The 19107-nt window shown below is 35.4% G+C and overlaps 1 protein-coding gene across 2 annotated transcripts in view; it reads left to right on the top strand.

Moving 5' to 3' along the window:
• Positions 1-394: 394 nt before the first annotated feature.
• LOC125828355 (1-acyl-sn-glycerol-3-phosphate acyltransferase 2) overlaps positions 395-19107 on the top strand; it is a 525228-nt gene continuing 506515 nt past the window's right edge. The window contains exons 1-12 of one of the 2 annotated variants that reach the window (XM_049507667.1): positions 395-753; positions 3024-3145; positions 3365-3487; positions 4364-4403; positions 4509-4582; positions 8559-8618; positions 9030-9107; positions 9370-9528; positions 16047-16172; positions 16991-17083; positions 17244-17330; positions 17414-17834. In XM_049507667.1, coding sequence (XP_049363624.1) covers positions 3065-3145; positions 3365-3487; positions 4364-4403; positions 4509-4582; positions 8559-8618; positions 9030-9107; positions 9370-9528; positions 16047-16172; positions 16991-17083; positions 17244-17330; positions 17414-17659 — 1167 coding nt within the window. In that variant the 5' untranslated portion in view covers positions 395-753; positions 3024-3064 and the 3' untranslated portion in view covers positions 17660-17834. Of the gene's footprint in view, positions 754-3023; positions 3146-3364; positions 3488-4363; positions 4404-4508; positions 4583-8558; positions 8619-9029; positions 9108-9369; positions 9529-16046; positions 16173-16990; positions 17084-17243; positions 17331-17413; positions 17835-19107 lie in introns of those variants that run through there. The other variant, XM_049507668.1, reaches the window with a different exon arrangement.

The following is a 19107-nucleotide window of genomic DNA, read 5'->3' as shown; positions in this document are numbered from 1 at the left end:
AATATTTTAACAATGGTGTAATTTGAGGTATACTTTAAAAGTAAAAAAAAATTGAAAATGGAACTGTAACAAAATCGAAGAGAAACTGGTATGGTTGAGATAATTTAAAAAAAAATCTAATTCTAATTGTACTTTATAAAATACCCAAAAAATTGGAAAAATATATTTTTTTATAAATAACCGGCCGACCGTTTCATTGACACACTCAATTTTAATCCAGATACAAGATGAGATCGAAAGTAATGAACCAAATACTTCGATAAAAAATAAAACATGCATTTGGTTATTAATTTTTTGTACCAAAGGACACCTTAATTCACACCCAACCCCACGCGGCCACGCGCCTCAGCTCCCCTCTCTTTTTCCCCTCATAAGAACGCACGAAAGGCCCCAGATGCGCCCCTTGCTCAACTTCTTCTTCCTCGTAAACTCCACCAACAAGAACAGAATCCATTTCAAACTCAGCCTGTCTTCCCCCTCATTCGTTCAGTTCACGTGCCTTATACAAGTATCCGTTCCGGAATCAAGCGACGCCCTGCAATTTCTCAAATCCCTTTCAAAAATCCGTTTGATCTTGGTACTATTTCGTACGAAAAATCTGACGAATCCCACATTGATTTGGGTATATTTTCTCAAAAATTTCGAACCCTATAAATAGCCCTCTCGTTCTCCTGTTTTCATTGCGAATCGAAGTTGAGAGGACACTGTTCTCATCGAAGGTTTAGGCCTGAAATTTCATTCTTTCAGATTAAGGTAAAATCTTTTCTTAGCTTTACTCTATTTAATTTCTATATTTTCTGTTTAGATGTTCTTAATCGTGTTTTAGTTTTCATGTGTTAAGATTGATTAGGGGTTTCGTTTGTCTTGCTTGATGTTTAGTGTGAAAGAATTTCTTAATTTTTACTTGCTTACTTTTATGTTTGGGGCCTAGCTATTAGCTTTCCTTTATTATACAGATTTCGTGTTTTCGACCCTCATGAACTACCTTATCCCTTTGAAATTGTAAGCTTCTAATGTGTGGTTCCTCTCGTTGTTAAATCTGGTAGTGTAAGCTGTATAGTTCATTTCAAATGCAAACTCATTTGGTCTCACTGTCTAGTTGAGTATGATTTGGATAAAACCGTGTTTATTTTTCCTCCTTTCCTAGACGACTAAAGAACTCTCCATGTGTATATCCATTACATGATCAGCCCCTTCATATTTCCTAAGGACATTTCTGTGTGATTCTATTTTCATTTAATATTGAAGTGTAGCTTGATAAAAGTTTGATTACTTTCAATGTGTAGCCCCCTCTGTTTGTTACTCATAATGCTTTAATTCATCTTGCTTTGACCTATAGCATGTTGGCTTAAATGTTGATGCAGTAGGCAGCCTTTAGTTGCATCTTAAAGAGGTGCATAAAAATAACTTCTTAATGTCTTACTCTTACATGATTCAGTTTGATCAGTGTGTTTTCTTATCTTTAGATTCAAGTTGTAGGATATAGTTTCTTCAATTTTGGAGTGTAAACCTTACGCTACAATGTAAATATTTGATCTTCCTTCTCCTATAGTGATTAATTTTTTGTCGTGTCTCCAATTGACCCTTGCTGCGTTAATTCCTCTGTTTTAAGTTCTGTTCTAACTTATTGTTATGCATCACTGTTTTGATGTGGTCTTCTATAGATTGATCTTGATAATGGTTATTTTATTAATCCTTGAGTAATTTAAATTGCTTTTGAGATTATGTTTTTGTCTCTATTTAGTTAACAGAATTCTTCCTGTCTTATAGGCTGTGTCAAATCTTTAAATTTAGCTCATCCCATGCTATGATCAAATCTCCATCATGCTTTCTCATTTATTCATGATGTTTCATTTCCTTTAAAGATTCTAACAGTAGCATGCACATTATTTACCATGATGTTTCATTTCCTTTAAAGATTCTAACAGTAGCATGCACGTTATTTACCAGCTTTAGCATGCACATTATTTACCAGCTTTCTGATTTCATTTAAATGTGCACTGGTCTTATGTGGTATCTTTATATGATGTATGTGAGCAACTTTGAGTCCACCGGACTCTCCTTCGAACTCCCTTGCATCTTTGAAATGGGCCACGGAGGCCCAATTGCTTGTTTTTATCTTGAGTCAGCCTCATTAAAATTGGATTGTCATGAAGTTGAAAAGGAAGCTGATATGCAGCGGATATACATACGTATACAAACAGTGTTACATTGAATACACAATGAAAATGGGCTAAACCCATGAATTTCAGCAGGTGTGGTAAATGGGCCAGGCCAAAACGCAAATAGCAGTAGCAACAGTCTTAAAGGACTGAAGAATTTAGAATTAGGACAGGATGAAAATGGGCCTGTTAGCCCAATATTCTGAATTTGGGCAGGAGCTCAAATCTATCTTTCTCTTATTATTGTATTTCTTTGATTGTAATTTGCTCTAACTTTGGTTTTAATTAACTTAAATCAAATTCCCCGAAAGACGAACTTGTTTCTTTGTATTGATTTGTTTTCTTAAAATAAATTGCCTTTTATCGAACTTGTCTTTTCAAATTTTTCCAAGTGTTAAGTTAGTTTCTTTTCAAATGTCTTAAAATAATTATCTTTCGTTTTACTTAATCTATTTTTCCTAGTTAGCCAAATAATTTAAATCGTCGGATAACCGCATCTTAGCAGCTACTTTAAATGCTAATACCTTATTGAAGTAGTAATAAGAACCTTCTTACCCATTTTCTCCATTTCTTTAAGGTTTATTTGTTAAGGCTTTTAAAATTGAGTTTTTCTTAATTTCTCTAAAAATTTAAGTTGCGACTCTTTGTAAGTATTTTTCTTAAATGTTTATATACTTAGAGCATTTCAAATTGGTTTTCTATCAAAAGGTGATATCAACACCATTCAAAACATTGGGTTTGTGTGAAGATGACAATTTTGATGTGCAACTATTTATTGAGCCCAATTTAACTTTTCATCAGCACTCTCTCTCTTCCATTTTTCTTCCATTAATTCCCCGATCTTTTTCTTTACATCTACAGATTACTTTTCTTGTGGGTTGCTTTTTTGGGAGTGTTAGTCTATGGCGATTGCAGCTGCAGCTGTTATCGTTCCGTTGGGCGTTCTCTTCTTCATTTCGGGTCTTGTTATCAATCTTATTCAGGTAATTCTTGATTCCCAAGATTTTGGTATTCTTATTTTTTTCTTTTTCAATTTGATTTGGAATCACCATTTTTGAGTATGCTGGATTTATTTTACTATTTGGAATCGCCATCTGGGTTTTCTCTTTTTTATTTTTCTGGGATCTTGGTTTGTTGGCTGCCTTTTTATGATTTATACTAGTACGAAATTGATGAAGCTTTAATGGTTGAATCACACACAGGCTACTTGCTTTGTCCTTGTACGACCAATTTCGAAGAGCACATACAGGAGGATTAATAGAATCGTTGCAGAGCTCTTATGGCTGGAACTTGTGTGGATAGTTGATTGGTGGGCAGGTGTAAAGGTAATTAATGCACTTAGGATGTTATGTTAATTTGCATGAATTGATGAGAATTGTCATGATCCTAAAATTTATTAATGAGGGGGTGATGTTTAGTTTAAAAGTTTGATTCATGCTCCAGTATAAATTTCATGACATTATTTACTGGTACTTGGTCTTGGGATATTTGGACTGTGAGTTATTTCCTTATATAGCTTCAAAATAGAATTTTCGTGATCCTAAAAATCACTGGTAGAAATTAGCTAAGAACTGAGTCATTTTATATTTTGATGGGTATGCTTGTAGTTTCATCTGTTGCATGCTCTCTTTTTGGCTTATTTTCTAACAAAGTACTGTATGGGTTGGTGTGCCTCATCTCATTGATTTCATTTGTAGTTCTATTATCTACACGACCTATAGTGATTTCACCTTAGTTTTGTTATCCTAATGAAAGTTAGAGAGACCAATAGATTAAGTTTGGACTTTTGGGATTGGAAGCTAAGTTGGTGTCAGTGTCATAGTGTTTCAGAAAGCCTTCAATATAAAATTTGCTTGAATGGTTTTCTATTTGATCTGAATGTTTTTATCATTTTTTTTTAAAACTGTCACACTTTTTTGAAATATTCGTGTCTCACTTTTGCAATTGCAACAAGGTTTCCTTCTTGCTTGTTCTCATCTGTTTTTTTCAATTTTTTCGATTGTCCGGTATATTGATTGCAATTTTATCCTTAATTTTTTTTTTTAAATGTGGAGTTGGTGTCTTGGTAAATATTCAGCTTCATTTGAGCCAAGAGAGACATGATTGAGATACTATTTTTGACATTCTTTTCCATTGTTTTTTTCTTTTAATGCATGTCATATGAGATCTCTTTTTACATTGATGAGGTTTTGTGGTTGCAGATTAAAGTGTACGCCGACCCAGAGACATTTAATCTAATGGGTAAGTTAAATTTTGTTTCCATTTTTATGTTGCAGATCTTATCGTAATCTTTTGTTAGCTCAGTTTCACACGATTGTTATGATTGGTGAACATTGATCTTTCTAGGTAAAGAACATGCTCTTGTCATCGCAAATCACAGAAGTGACATAGATTGGCTTGTTGGTTGGATCTTAGCTCAGGTTTGTGTTGAAAGTTGATAGTGTTATTTAGTATATCTTAGAATGTTCTAGATTCATTGATATGTTCAAGCTAATAGCATAATATATTCTTGCTAATTTTGATATAACTAGTTTAGTGTACATGCTTTGCATGTGTGTATCACGTCAATAAGTAAAAAATGTATTTTATGCTTTTCTTTATAGACATAAATTAATCTGTTAAAATTTTATCAACCAAAAACCCATATATACCTAAAAGGAGTACAAAATGGTCAAGACTTTTCTAGCGTGAACTAAAAGTGACTGAAATTTATTATTCCTAATGGAGTGAAAAGTGAATTTTGTCAACAAAAATGGCCCAAAAGAGTGGACGAAATTTTCTGACATTTATTGGAAAGTGAATTCTAGTTACGAAGGGATCTAAAAGTCAAAGTCCTAAATACTAGGTTCATAATTAAATGATTATTTCTAAATATTAAAAAATAATTAAATGATTATTTTGTCTAATGTGAACTCTATTTTCAAGAGGTAAAAGCGAACCATAGTTTACTAAAGACATACTACAGGCTCAAATAATTAGCATTGACTCAAGTAATACATCATGAACACACTATAAAAAACAAATCTTATACAACTATTTTTGCAGAACCTTAAAACTAGAAAGAACCTAACTAGAATCAATAGATCACGAAATTACCTTTCAGAAATCTAGAATAGATTCTTTATCTCAAAAAATAAAATAAAATCTAGAATAGATTCTTAGACAAAGTTGAATAACCAAAATTACTGGTTCTTTTTAAGAAAAGGTTGAAATCTACAAGAATAATGCAATATATAGTATAAAGGAGATTTGGGCCCTCATTTGTTTTAATTAAGATTAAGACGTTTGAATTTGAATAAACATTTGAATATTCAGATGTGCATTAAGATCTAAATGTCTATATCTGAATACACATCTAAATATTAAGATGTGGTCTCTAGATTTGAACACGGATGATTAAGAGAGTTTGTTTTCAATATCTGAATGTGCATATGAAATTAAACATTATATCAATAAAATATTATAAAAAATTCATTTTTGTAAAAAAAAAATAACTTTTTGATAAAGAAAATAGTCTAAATGTTTGTATTTGATTAAAAAATTAAATATATGCAAATAAAATAACATATCAGTATAAAAAATATTGTAACATGATTTTTTTAGGAATTCAACATAAATATCTTTTCATAGAAAATAAATAAATTATCCAACTAATCAAATAATAAAGTAGGTTTTACATCATCAAGACCTACAAATATTCTAAGCTAATTAGAAAAATTAAAGAATTCCTATTTTTTTTGATGACCTTAATCCAATATTCTAACTTGCGAACCTCTAGCGTCATCCATGTTTTTTTTGTAGCTATCAATTTCACAAAATATACTAATAGTTGTACTGTATAATGGTTCTTCCCATCCAGGGCCATTTAATTTTTCCTTTCATCCTTCAAATCTAGGTGCACTATTTTTGTTAATTAATAACTCTAAAGAGTACTCGTCTTCGAGATTTTTCAATTCATCCCAAAACTTTTATTTCAGTCGAAATTGAAGATTGATATGCAAAATTATCAAGACCTCCATAATTTTTGTCACTTAACTTCATCGGAATAAGTACAACTTGGACTCCAACCATGAATTCTTGTTGCAGTAGAACCTTCGTAAAGTTTTGTACACAAATCATGAAAGGGTAAAGGTGAAGTGTTTTTGATAAACATCAATATCCCCAAAAATTTGTTAATATAAAAAAATACTTGTAAAGATTATGAAAATTTACTAGTTCAAAGATGAAAAAATTGATGTTTGATTGAGAAAAGAGAGGAAGAAAATTTGTAGCAAGAGAAAACAAAGTTGTGCAAAGAGAAAGAAAAGCGAAGAATGATTATTTTAAAGCATATTAAATAAGTTTGAATGGTATTAAGACTCTCCTACCGATCTGATTTGTTCAGATCTTTTCAGATCCATTAAGAGACTTTTTAAAAAAAGAAACAAATGGACTTAATTTGAATGATTAAGATTCAGGCCTTAAAACTAAACACCCTTAATGGGCTGAATTTGAATGATAGATTTAGACCTCCATTAAGTTCAAACAAATGAGGCCTTAATGAAGTCGGTATACCTTTTTTTAAAAAAAAAATAAGACCGTAGTTCTATTGACCATTTTCATCATAGCTTACCTTTACGATTGGGAACATATGAAGTAACAAATAAACTTGTGCAAAATCCACTCGTCAATATTTGCAAAAATAAGCTATCAGGCAATTATTTTCAGAATATAATATTATTAATGCTAAATGCTGTTATATATATATATATATATATAACAACATTACTAATATTTTTAAGGAGCTTTATGCTTTTAATATTATAGTATAGATTAGGATTCTCGATATTTAGGTTATTGTCACTGACTCACTGTTTAATCGCTTTTCTTATATCATATGTATATGCTCTCTCCCTATCAAGTAGTCTAAACTCTCTTATATAAGGAACTATCTTGCAAATTTTCTACAACTAGTGGTGGCAAATGGGTGGATTGGTCGGATTTGGGCAGATTGAAATGGATTGAGCTATAATGGATTGTATTGCATTTCACCCATATAAATATTTGTAAACATGGATTGGGTAAATGATTCTAACCCACTTTAATAGCCTATAGCCAAAAAACTTTAAACCTTCTATATGTCAATTTCCACCAAACTTTAAATTTAGCTATTTGTTAGCTAAGACTGTCACGTTGTCTTTATTGTTGCATTCTTGCTGTTCAATTAAATCTTTATCCTAAAGCCAAAAACCTTTAAACCTTCTATATGTCAATTTCCACCAAACTTAAATTTAGCTATTTGTTAGCTAAGACTGTCACGTTGTCTTTATTGTTGCATTCTTGCAGTTCAATTAAATCTTTTTTCTTTCTTCAAAAATAAAAATGCATATCAACTTGATATTAATGCCACAAACTATTTAGCTATGTTGCTTGGAGTGGACTCTCCGAAATGATGCTGTACCCGTGTGCATTTTTGAAGGATCCGACACACCCATCAATACTTCTTAAGAGTCCGAGAAACATAGCTATTTAGTACTCCTATATAATGAAGGAGTGATTTTACATTACTATTTACTATCTGTTTATCCAATGCATAATAGACTCTAATTAAATCCAAAAATGCCAACTTTTCAAAACAAGTCGTTACATGATTCAAAATCTTGAATTTAATCCTTTACTAATGCAAGCAACAATTGCTTAAGAATTGAGATTAACGTTCAAAACATAAAAAGGGAAAGGGCAAGGAAGAAAACGCCTGACAAAATTGGCTTTGAGACACACAAAGATGAAACAGTTACTCATGAGTGATGACAAAGATTACTAAATAGTCACTGCCTCAGATATCATGCTATTGAAAAGCATAGGTTCAGAATCTTATGGGAAGAAGGGATTTGTTAGGGATTTTGAGTAGAGGCTAAGGGCCAAGGATGTGTTATATTGGGTCGATATGGGTATCCATATTTTACCCTTTTTCTCCATATTTTTATGAGTTTTTAAAAATAGGCTAAGCTCATATTTACCCACTTAAAATACAAGGGACCCAACAAATTATATATGGGTTAAATGGATTGATTTCCTTAAAATGAGCTGAAATTGCCAGCCCTATGTGCCAACCAAATCAAGTTCCTTTGTGTTTTGTCCTCTATTTTCACAGTCCGCACCATGTTCCTCACAGAGTCGGGATGTATGAGCTTTGATACACCCTTAAGCTAAGTGATGTGATGTAAACCTATTTGCATTTATGCATGTAATTTTGAGTCGTCAGTAAACAAGTAATTTTACACGAAGTTCTACGGAATTAAGTCCATTTTAGAAGATGCAATGATGCATGATGATTATTTGGTCTTTTCACATCATAACTCATAGCTGTTTTCCAATTGATTTCTGCTTATTGATTCTTGTATCTTTAAAACGCAGAGATCTGGTTGCCTTGGTAGCTCATTAGCTGTAATGAAGAAGTCATCAAAACTCCTTCCAGTAAGTATTTAAAGTAAATGTATGAAGATATTGCATCTTTTTTTTTTCAGACTGCAGCTTATTTTTATCCTTGGTAGCTCATTTGCTTTTAGCATATTAGAAGCTCTCAATTCCAAGATGATGTCCTAGTTACTTGTGTATCTGAATGTTAAAGATGGATAAATGAATGATAACTTAGATGTTTATTCTCCACAGTAGTATTAGTTTAACCTCGAGAGGAAGAGGCTGTTATCTTCATTTTATTTGAAGAAAACAGTGGTAGATGATCCTTGACAGGAAGAAAATCATAATCAAACATTATTATAAAATGAGACAAGGGGAGTATATGTTTACTGTATACACCCCCACTGCTCTTAGTTTATGTCCTTGTTGATTTCTATAGTATGGTCACTAATATTTTGTGTTCTACAGGTAATTGGTTGGTCCATGTGGTTCTCTGAGTATCTTTTCCTTGAAAGAAGCTGGGCCAAGGATGAAAGAACATTGAAGGTATAGTTAAGCCAAATCATCCCAAGGCTTGTTCATTGAGTATTTAAATAACTTTGGGTGTCTTAAATCTTAAAAGAAGACGTGGTTATAATCAAGCAAATCGAAGATATTGTTCTCTAACTGCTATTATTTCATGTGCAATTCATATTTGGATATACTTTCTGTTTCTTTTGGCTCATTGATGTGTGTTTCACTATCTGCTTTTATTATTCCAAATTACCCAACTAATAGTCATTTTGTACACGGGTGACCCAATCTGCAGTCAGGTCTTCAACGGCTAAGCGATTACCCTTTGCCGTTCTGGTTGGCACTTTTTGTTGAAGGCACCCGCTTTACACAAGCAAAGCTTTTGGCAGCTCAAGAATATGCTGCTTCAGCTGGGTTACCTGTTCCAAGGAATGTATTGATTCCTCGCACTAAGGTGGGCTTCTTATTTCCTTTCTTCTCGTAGGTCATATTTCTAGAAGTAGAGTTTGTGGAATGTTTCTCTTAAATTGTCATTATGATGTTAGATCTGTCGTTCTGTAGTGCCTCTACCGAAGGACCTTGCGAAACATTTATTTTGTTGGGACACTCAAATTTAATTCTATCCTCCAGTTTTTCCCCAATATGTTCCTCTCTTTTTTTTTTCTTTTTTTTGTGGAATTGGTTATTTTGATATTTCATCAAATGTCCTACTTCTTCACATCTATTTGAATGATATAGTGTAGCTTGAGGTTGGATTTAATGACAGGGTGATACTGTTATTAGTGTATGGACAATCAAGTCGCCGCTTTGCTGGGTAGTTTAATTTGGGTGATCAATATTCTTTTTTTTTGTTTACTCTTTTATTATGATGGTATTCAAGTCAACCTGTGTGCGCACACCTTGATCAATCTACAAAGTGCTTGCTACCTTCCACACTAGCATAGGTACCAAGTAACTCTTTTTATTTTTTCACAAAAGTACATGTACTGGGTAACTCTATCCACCAAGGCTTCAACAGGAAGGGAGAAATCACTTGGTGGTGTTTTGCTTCACTAATCATTACCTTTTGAAATTCTTTATTCAAGAAGAATACTGTCAAACAACCCATTCCCCCGTTAGATGAAGCTAGGTGTGCCATGAGGAACTTAGCCTAAGAATTAGCTGGTGGGTGTAGTTGCTTCTGCAGTGTTCTAAATGTATAAAAACCTTCTACATATTTGAAATTTGAAAAGTTGCGTATCTTGAAAATGGTAAGAACAAATTGAAAGAGAGAAAAGACTTTTTAGGAAATCAGATAATCTTGTCAATTGCCTGGATCTCAAAATTAGCAGACTACTCTGTGAATTGTTTTGCAAGATATCTAGGGGAGTAAAAAATCCAAAAAAATGCTCTGAAGCACAAATATCGAGGAAATCTTTACGTAGACCGCCTTTAGTTAGTTTTTAGACTTTTTCCTTTATTGGGGGCCCAACTTCGGTAGAATGATCGGAGTTAATGCATCATGGGAAAAACAACATTTACTACTATGCCAGATTCAATTCCTATGAGATCACTAAATGCTAGTCAGGAGTAGAAACATGGTGGTATGAATGGACTGAGCGTAGCAGGAATTTAATGAGGAGAACTGATAAAACTCTAAAATGGTTGTTGACAGTCTTTATTGAAGCATCAAAAACATAGGCGAAAGAAGTCAGTAGATGGAAGACAAAGGAATACTTCTCAGAGTTATTTTGCACCCTCAAGTTCAATGAAAGTGGGAGATACATCAGTTTGATAGCTATATAGGGGCAGAACAAATCATCATTATTACACCGGAGAGTTATTACAAAGGAGGGTGGGGACACTTGGCCCACAAAATTACTAAATTAATCTATGTGCCTGAGACCATACACTTGTAGCAGGAAGCACCTACAAGCCAACAAACACTATCTTTCAAAGAAGCATGCAACAACAATAAATAGACGACGGAGGCTTCGAGGAAGACACATCTACAAGCAAAAAATAACAACATCAGAATCACGGGAGACAAATCCACTTCAGAGAAGGATCTTCTGAATAGATGCCTTGTGGGTAGATTTAATATTACAACATTGGAGACCCCAATCCTGAATGAGGTCAAGAGATGGGCCTGTAACTCCTGGAAGACAATAGGAGGTAAATGTCTTCACAATGAACGGCAATCTATTTTTATTTGAGCTCCCATCAAAGAAAATAATAGAATACGTCATGTTAGGAACCTGGAGTTGGAAAAAGACGAATTTGTCACTCGAATGGTGGAACCCTACCACGGGCTGCTGGCCAAAAAAAATCACTAGAGATTGGGTGTGGGTAAGAATTTTAGGGCTTCCAATGTGTCTGTGGTCGCAAAGCATCTTCAAAAAGTTTGGCGATTAGTGCGGGGGCTAATTGAGACAGAGGAGGAGACATCTCTGAAAAAGCACTTGCACTGGGCCAGAATCAAGGTGAAAGGGGACGGAAAACTTGTTCAGCCGGAGTTAGAAGTAATAGCTGAAGGGTTCGTCCTCACTATCCCGGTATGGGTGGAGGCGCCGGTCACTTTTAGAGCATAGAAAGAGAAGTTAGAAGCTGTCAGTTTTAGCCCAGTGGTCAATATAGGATAGAGACCTATTTTGATGAAAGATTCAACTTGGGGGGGGGGGGGGGCGAAAAAACAAAGATGATTCAAAAAAAGCACGTGGAGGGCACATGATGGGGGAGAGGACCTATGTGGGCCATAGCGGGTCAATTAAAAAATAGTTTGGGCCAATCTGAAGGCCCAAACAATTCCAGCGTTTAGAAAATAATTATAACAGCCCAAATGGAAGAACTATGGAGATAGAAAATCAAGCAAATATTTCCCATTAGAAATTTGCAAGAGCGGTGATGGATCTAATTGAGGTGGAGAAAGAGATCCTAGATGTTCAACTTGACAATCCAACTATTAATACCGAGTTGGAAGGGTCAAAACAAGAAGGTGATGGCGAAACATCACCCATTCAATTACCTGACCAACTCGAGGTAGTGAGTCGCATTGGGGGTGAGTCCATCTCTCTTGGAATTCAAGAGTACATAATCTAGCTGAGCTCTAAATTTGGGGTGTACTTTAAAGGCTGTGAGGAGAAAGCTAAGGAACTATTCAGAAAGGTTGATAATAATGAGCTACAAAACAGTGACACACAAGCCACTGCGAAGAAGAAGGGGGCAATAGAGTTGAAAAGACTAGAACTAGATAATAAGTTTTGGAGTTATGGGTCTAGAAGAGCGCGGGGTGGGGGGGTTATCTACATATAAAAGATTTATGAATCTGACAATCATCTCTTGGAACGTGAGGGGACTGATCAGAAATATGCTTTAGATCTTGGAAGGCAGAATGTAGTGTGCCTCCAAGAAACTAAGCTGAACCAGTGGGAGGAAGGTGTGTGGGGGGGGGGGGGCAGTTATCTTGTGGGACGGATGGTTCTGGGACAGAATTGAAAGTAGTGTGGGGAAATACTCTATTTCTTATACTCACTGGGTAAGAACCAGAACCTTGACTGGCACTTAACAAGGGTCTACACTCCAAATGAAAAGAGTAGCAAGGGAAGAAACTTGGGAAGAGTTCGGAGCAGGTAGAGGACTCTTCTCAGGTCCTTGGGTTCTATGTGGTGACTTCAACACCAGTAGGCTCCCATCAGAGAAGAAAAGTTGTCTCAGAATTAACATCAGAGTTCATAGAAGACATGGATCTGATGGACCTAGAGTTGAAGGGGGAAAATATACTTGGAAAAAGGTGAGCAACACGATATAGCATAGCTGGGTTGGACATATTTCTTAATTTCAGAGGATCTGGATAGTTTCTTCAGAAACATAAAACAATCAATCATGCGGAGGGTGACATCAGACCATTCTCCAATTATGATGCAGTGTGGTGATTTTGGAGGGCTTCCAAGTCTTATTTCAAATTCGAGAATTGGTGGCTTCAAACGAAGGGGGTTTAGGAGATGGTTAAGATCTGGTGGGACTCATTCTCTAGTGATGGCAATCCTGATTTTGTTTTAGTGGCCGCATAAGGCTTTGAAAACTGAACTCAAAGGTTGGAGTAAATCAGTTCAAGGTAATTTGGGAATTTGAAAGCAGTTGGTGTCGACACAATTGACATGGCTGGAAGAAATCAAGGAACACAGAACCTTGCAAGAGGAGGAAATTGTGTCCAGAATGACACTTATAAATGAATTTGAAGATACTGCCAAAAAGGAAGAGAGCTTGGAGACAGAGGTCTAGGGCGACATGGCTAAAACAAGGGGATAGAAATACCAACTTCTTCCATAGAACAACAAATGCTCATGGGAGAGCCAACTTTATTGATAGACTGAAAGTAAGGGAGGTGATGATAGAAAATCCAGTCGAAATCAAGAAGGAAATAGTGACCTTCTATAAGAACTTATATGCTGGAGCAGAAGAGTGGAGACCTCATTTATAGTTGGAGAATTGTCATAGGATCAGTGCAGACAGTTCCATGTTGGAAGCCCCTTTTGAACCACATGAGATACTGGAAAGCATCAAGGCATGTGCACAGGGGACAAGGCTCTAGGTCCAGATGGCTTCTCCATGGAATTCTTCAACCTGTGTTGGGACATTATTAATGTTGATCTTGTAGCTGCAATTCAGAATTTCCATGTAAAGTGCTTCTTTGAAAAGAGCCTGAATGCAACTTTTGTTGCTCTGATTCCAAAGAAGGTGGGTGTGGAGGAACTAAAAGATTTCAGACCCATAGGCCTTATTTGGGGACAAGATCATAGCTAACCTCTCAGTAGAGAGACTCAAAAAAAGTAATCCAAGGCATAATAGACAGGCAACAAATAGCCTTCATCAAAGGAAGGCAAATTATGGATGTTGTATTAATTGCTAATGAGTGTATCTGTATCAAATAGACAAAGAAGCAACAAGCCAGGAATTGCCTGCAAGTTGGACATCCAGAAAGCTTTTGACTACCTAGATTTGAATTTCCTCATTCAGATGTTCGAATGAATGGGTTTTGGGGTTAAATGGATCAGCTGGATCAAACATTGTATTGGCACTTAAAGACTCCGTCCTAATCAACAGAGCACCTACTGGCTTCTGGATTTTTTGCTTCTCAGGGAGGATTGAGACAGAGGGACCCATTATCTCCCTTTCTGTTCAGTGTAGCCATTGAAGGGTTAAGTAACTTGATTAACACAAATAAAGGGAAAGGATGGATCAAAGTTTTTCAAGCAGGAGTATTAAACAACCTGGAGGTAACTCACCTCCAATATGCAGATGGTACCTTGGTGTTTTGTGAAGCAAAACAGATCAAATCCTGATTTTGAGTATTTTTTTGAGGCAGTCTCTAGACTCCATATCAATTGGGGAAAGAGCTTTATCTATCATATCAACACTGTGACTTAGAAAGCTTGTCCAATAAGTTAGGAGGCAAGATCGGGAAACTTCCAACAACTTACCTAGGCATGCCGTTGAGAGCTAAAAGCAAGTCCAAAGGTGTTTGGAATGGGGTCTTGGAGAAGTGAGAAAAGAAACTCACCAATTGGAAATGTCAGTACCTCTCCTTGGGAGGTAGACTAACTTTAATCAATAGTGTACTTGATGCACTACCATCCTATATGATGTCAGTAATTCCAATGCCTGCTAGTGTTTCTAAGAGCATTGATGCCCTAAGGAGAAATTTCCTACGGCAAGGTAGTGAAGACAAAGCAGTTCCAGCTAGTTAAATGAGAGCAGTTGATAATGAACAAGAATACAATTGGCCTAGGTATCAGGAACTTAAAGAAGCAAAACCAAAACCTCATGTTGAAGTGGCTGTGGAAATTTTCCAATGAAGATCATATGCTTTGGAAGGTCATCAGAGCAAAGTATGGCATGAAGGACAAGTGGATGACAGAAGTGGTTAACACTCCATACAACTGCACTATATGAAGAACAATCAGGAACCTGTGGCCTATGTTGTATTCCAGATCGTGAATCAAAGTGGGAGATGTTCAAAAGACCTCCTGCCCCTGGGAGGACAAATGGAATGGAGCAACACCTATGAGACACCTAAAGAAAAGAGTATATCAGTTTGCCTCTAGATGTACTCTGTAAGTAGAGATAATTAACCATCTTTTTTTGCATTGTAAGTGGAGTGAGCAGGTATGAAGAATGTTCATTTGCCTGAAGGGAATTAGGTGGGTGAAACCAGCAAGCATCAAATGAGTTCTGAGTAGCTGAAATAGGGATGGCAATGCTTCAAAGGAGGAGAGATGGAAGTTTATCCCAGCATTTGGTGGACAATGTGGAAAAAGAGGAACAATAGGAGCTTTGAGAATGTGCAGAATAGCCTTCAAAAGATTAGAAATTTAGAATGAATTGCTTAGCTCTTTTCTGTTTTTGGTATAAACAAGATATTTTAGCTAGAACAGAAGACACCTTTGTTGAACTAGATTGTTTGTAGGCATCAGCTGATTAAACTCAAAGCTTCTGTAAGATGTAATACTTTTTTGAAGGGGAACTACATTTTTGGCTGTAGTATACTTGTGGATATTTATAGTAAAGTTACCAGCGTCAAAAAAATTAGCAGACAACTACAAGAGATGGTAGATTACTTGTTTTTACTTTTAGTAATCGAGTAATGAAGAACTAGGAAATCAGATTTTCTAACTTCAAAAATTATAGCAACCTAAATACGTTGTAGATGTTTTTGACAACTCCTTGTTTCTATGTTAATAATGCTCTCCCAAAAAACAAAAGAAATAGGAAATGATTGAAATACAAATAAGTAGACTGATTCTTTCAGATTCACATATCACACTATTGTATTTGTCAAGGTTGCCTCTGATGCAATACACCAATTAAAGGCATGCCAACCAGATTTTTCTCAAGTTTATAATGGATTCTATCCACTTTAACTCGATTCTTTCATTGCATTGCTATCTCTCGTGTATATCCTGAAGTGGTGTATTTGTATTTTGTTGATTTCAGGGTTTTGTTACTGCAGTAAGTCATATGCGCTCATTTGTTCCAGCTATTTATGATGCAACAATATGCATCCCCAAAAGTTCACCTGCACCTACAATGCTGAGACTCTTCAAGGGGCAGCCTTCTGTGGTAAATAAAACTATCCATTAAGTTGGAACTCTTTTTCTCTTTTTCCTTCTCTGCCGATGGATATTGACAAAAAAAAACTCCTTCTGTTCCAATTTGCTTGGTATATTTGACTTGGCAGAAAAGTTAAACATGCCATAACGGTGTGGCTACAAGACTTTTGTAACTTGTGGTTTTAAACATGCCATAACATTTTTGTGGTTGTAAAAACTTCTTGTTAAGGGTAAAATGTGAGTTTAAAGTTAATTGTTTCTGGATATAGAAATTTGCTTTTCTTTTTGGATTGGGACTAATAAGGAAGTAGTTGTGCCAAACAAGTTGGGTTAAGGAGGGCATAGATTTGATTATTATTTTTAATGATGACTCTAATTTAACCCGTAATGACATACAATGTAGCTCAACAATTGTTTTTGTAAGATCCAAGTCCAGAGCGGACCTAATAGGATTCTTAAGCTTGTTTGGGACTTTAAGAGGGGCTTCAGTAAATATTCTTGAAGTGGAAGTCCTAGAGGAATCTTAGTGGGGACGGTGAAGTGGATCTCTTGTGGATGAGAGTGGAAGTTCAGGTTAACGACTAGTGCATTTTGAAAGAAATTCTTGCTTATGATTTTGCCACAACTGGTGTGTGATGTGGGAGTTCCTATGGGTGCCAATGGAAAAAGAGGAGTTCGGCATATCCTATTCGTAGATATTAATGAAGCCACAACATTAAGCCTTGTATCTTTGTGGTGCCTTAATAGTACTTAAAAATGTGTTGGGATCAAAATATCAATTGGTTTATTTTCTTCTAGTGTTTAGTTGTTTATTTTGCTTTTGTGTAGGTGCATGTGCATCTCAAGCGGCATGAGATGAAGGATCTGCCTGAAAATGATGATGCCATTGCCCAATGGTGTAGAGATATCTTTGTGGCCAAGGTTTGTCCTTGTTAAATATCCTTGCCAAAATTCTATCAACAAAAGAATATCCTTACCAAAATATTTATTGTGGAATGACCATTTCTTGTGCTTAAGCATTCGATCTCCTTGGAATGAGTCTCATTGTTTTGGTGTTGTCTTGTGACCTGCTTTCCACCAGGATAAGTTATTGGACAAACATATTACTGATGACACTTTTGGAGAAGAAAAGCTGCAAGACATTGGCCGCCCAATCAAATCCCTTGTGGTTAGATACTTTCTGATTATGGTGGGGGATATTTCGATTCCTTTTTTTATATCAAACTAACTGTTGTCTCTCCTAAATAACAGGTAGTCGCATCTTGGGCATGCATTCTTATCTTAGGAACCATAAAATTTTTACAAGCAACTGCCTTGTTGTCATCATGGAAGGGTGTGGCAATATCAGCTGCTCTCATGGCTATTATTACAGTGCTCATGCAATTTTTGATTAATTTCTCAAAGTCAGAACGCTCTACAGCTGCCAAGGTTGCACCAGCAAAGGAAAAAAATGTGAATCAGGCTAGAGGAAATGGGCAGGAGGACAAAACACACTAATTATGATTTTCATCTGATATGGTTAATGAACCTCAGTTTGTAGCCTTGATCACAAGAATTACGAAGATGATGTTTGTATTATATAGTAACTTGTTTGTCTATTTTAGACCTGTAATTTTTGGCCAAAGTGAACTAACTTGTGTTCATTTTTTTGTTTCTAAAGATGTGGATTCCATGTTTGGTCAAATTCATTAATTGTTACAGTTATGTCTATGATATTGGTAAAACTGAAATGACTTTTAGAGTGAGAGCAGTAAACAAATCACAAGTAGAAGTTTGAAAGATTGACACGAGGAGCCAACATTTGATTGATTGAGATGCGAATGGGCATAGAGGGGGGGGGGGGGGGTGTAGAGTCTTGAATGAGAGTTATATTGCTTGTTAAAACTGTCCGCCCATCGCATCGTTACACCAGATAATAGCAACTACCCATGGATAATTTTCATTGTTAGCTTAATGATTTAGGTTCTTCGTTGCAGGGATTTGTCGTTTGATATGTTTGAGAGAATCTAAATCCTTTCTAATCTGGGGTAGCTTTCAATTGCTTTCTTTATCTTTCTTCAATCTCTTACACTGTTACCTTCTATTACGGAGAGAGTTGCAAGCAAACATCAGTTCAAAATAAGTTAATTACACTAAACACCACTATACTATTATTTTGTACTGGATACACCTCATGTCTTTTGAAATCAAATACTTGTACCTCTTATCAAGGTGAGGAGTCGTGGTGTAATATTATTTGTGGATGACATAGTTTTGGTTGATGAGACTTGACAGCTCGAGGTTTGAAAAACATATGTTGAACTCTAAAGGGTTTAAATTGAGCAGGTTCCAAGATAAAATACTTGGAGTGCAAATTCAATGCCATAACACATGTGATTAGTGTGGAAGTGAGGGTTGATATAAAAGAAAGTAAGTTTCAAAATATGTTGGATCTATTATCCAAGGGAATGAGAAGATTGACCTTATTAGTACATGGTGAATGAAATGGAGCACACATTCAGAGTCTTATTTGATCTACCAAAACTTAAAAACAAGTTCTACAGAATCAAAGTGGCTTTATTACCGGTAGGTTGATTATTGAAAGTGTTATGCTTGCTCTAAAAATTGTTCATGGAATGTCTAAACCTAATGTTTGTGGTAATATTGTTATCAAATTAGACCTGACTAAAACTTATGATGGAATGAGTTATATTTTTTTCAATTGTAGTCCTTAAAAGATTTGGTTTATCAGACAAACGGATCACTTTTATACAAAAATCTTATTTCTAATATTTGCTACTCCATTTTGATTAATGACTTTATATATGGCTTCTTCTCCTCATCCCAGGGTCTCAAATAGCACCCTCTATCCCCTTCTATTTTTTATTTTGGGTGCAGCGGTTCTTTCTAGAACTTTGAACAGTTTGCTTACTAACAATAACTTACTAACAATAACTTTACTCCTT

This window comes from Solanum verrucosum, unplaced genomic scaffold (genome assembly GCF_900185275.1).
Source record: "Solanum verrucosum unplaced genomic scaffold, falcon-dt-bn FXZP01000048.1, whole genome shotgun sequence".
Taxonomy (NCBI): domain Eukaryota; kingdom Viridiplantae; phylum Streptophyta; class Magnoliopsida; order Solanales; family Solanaceae; genus Solanum; species Solanum verrucosum.
Note: the sequence above shows the minus strand (reverse complement) of the source record. Positions and strands in the feature narration are given on the sequence as shown.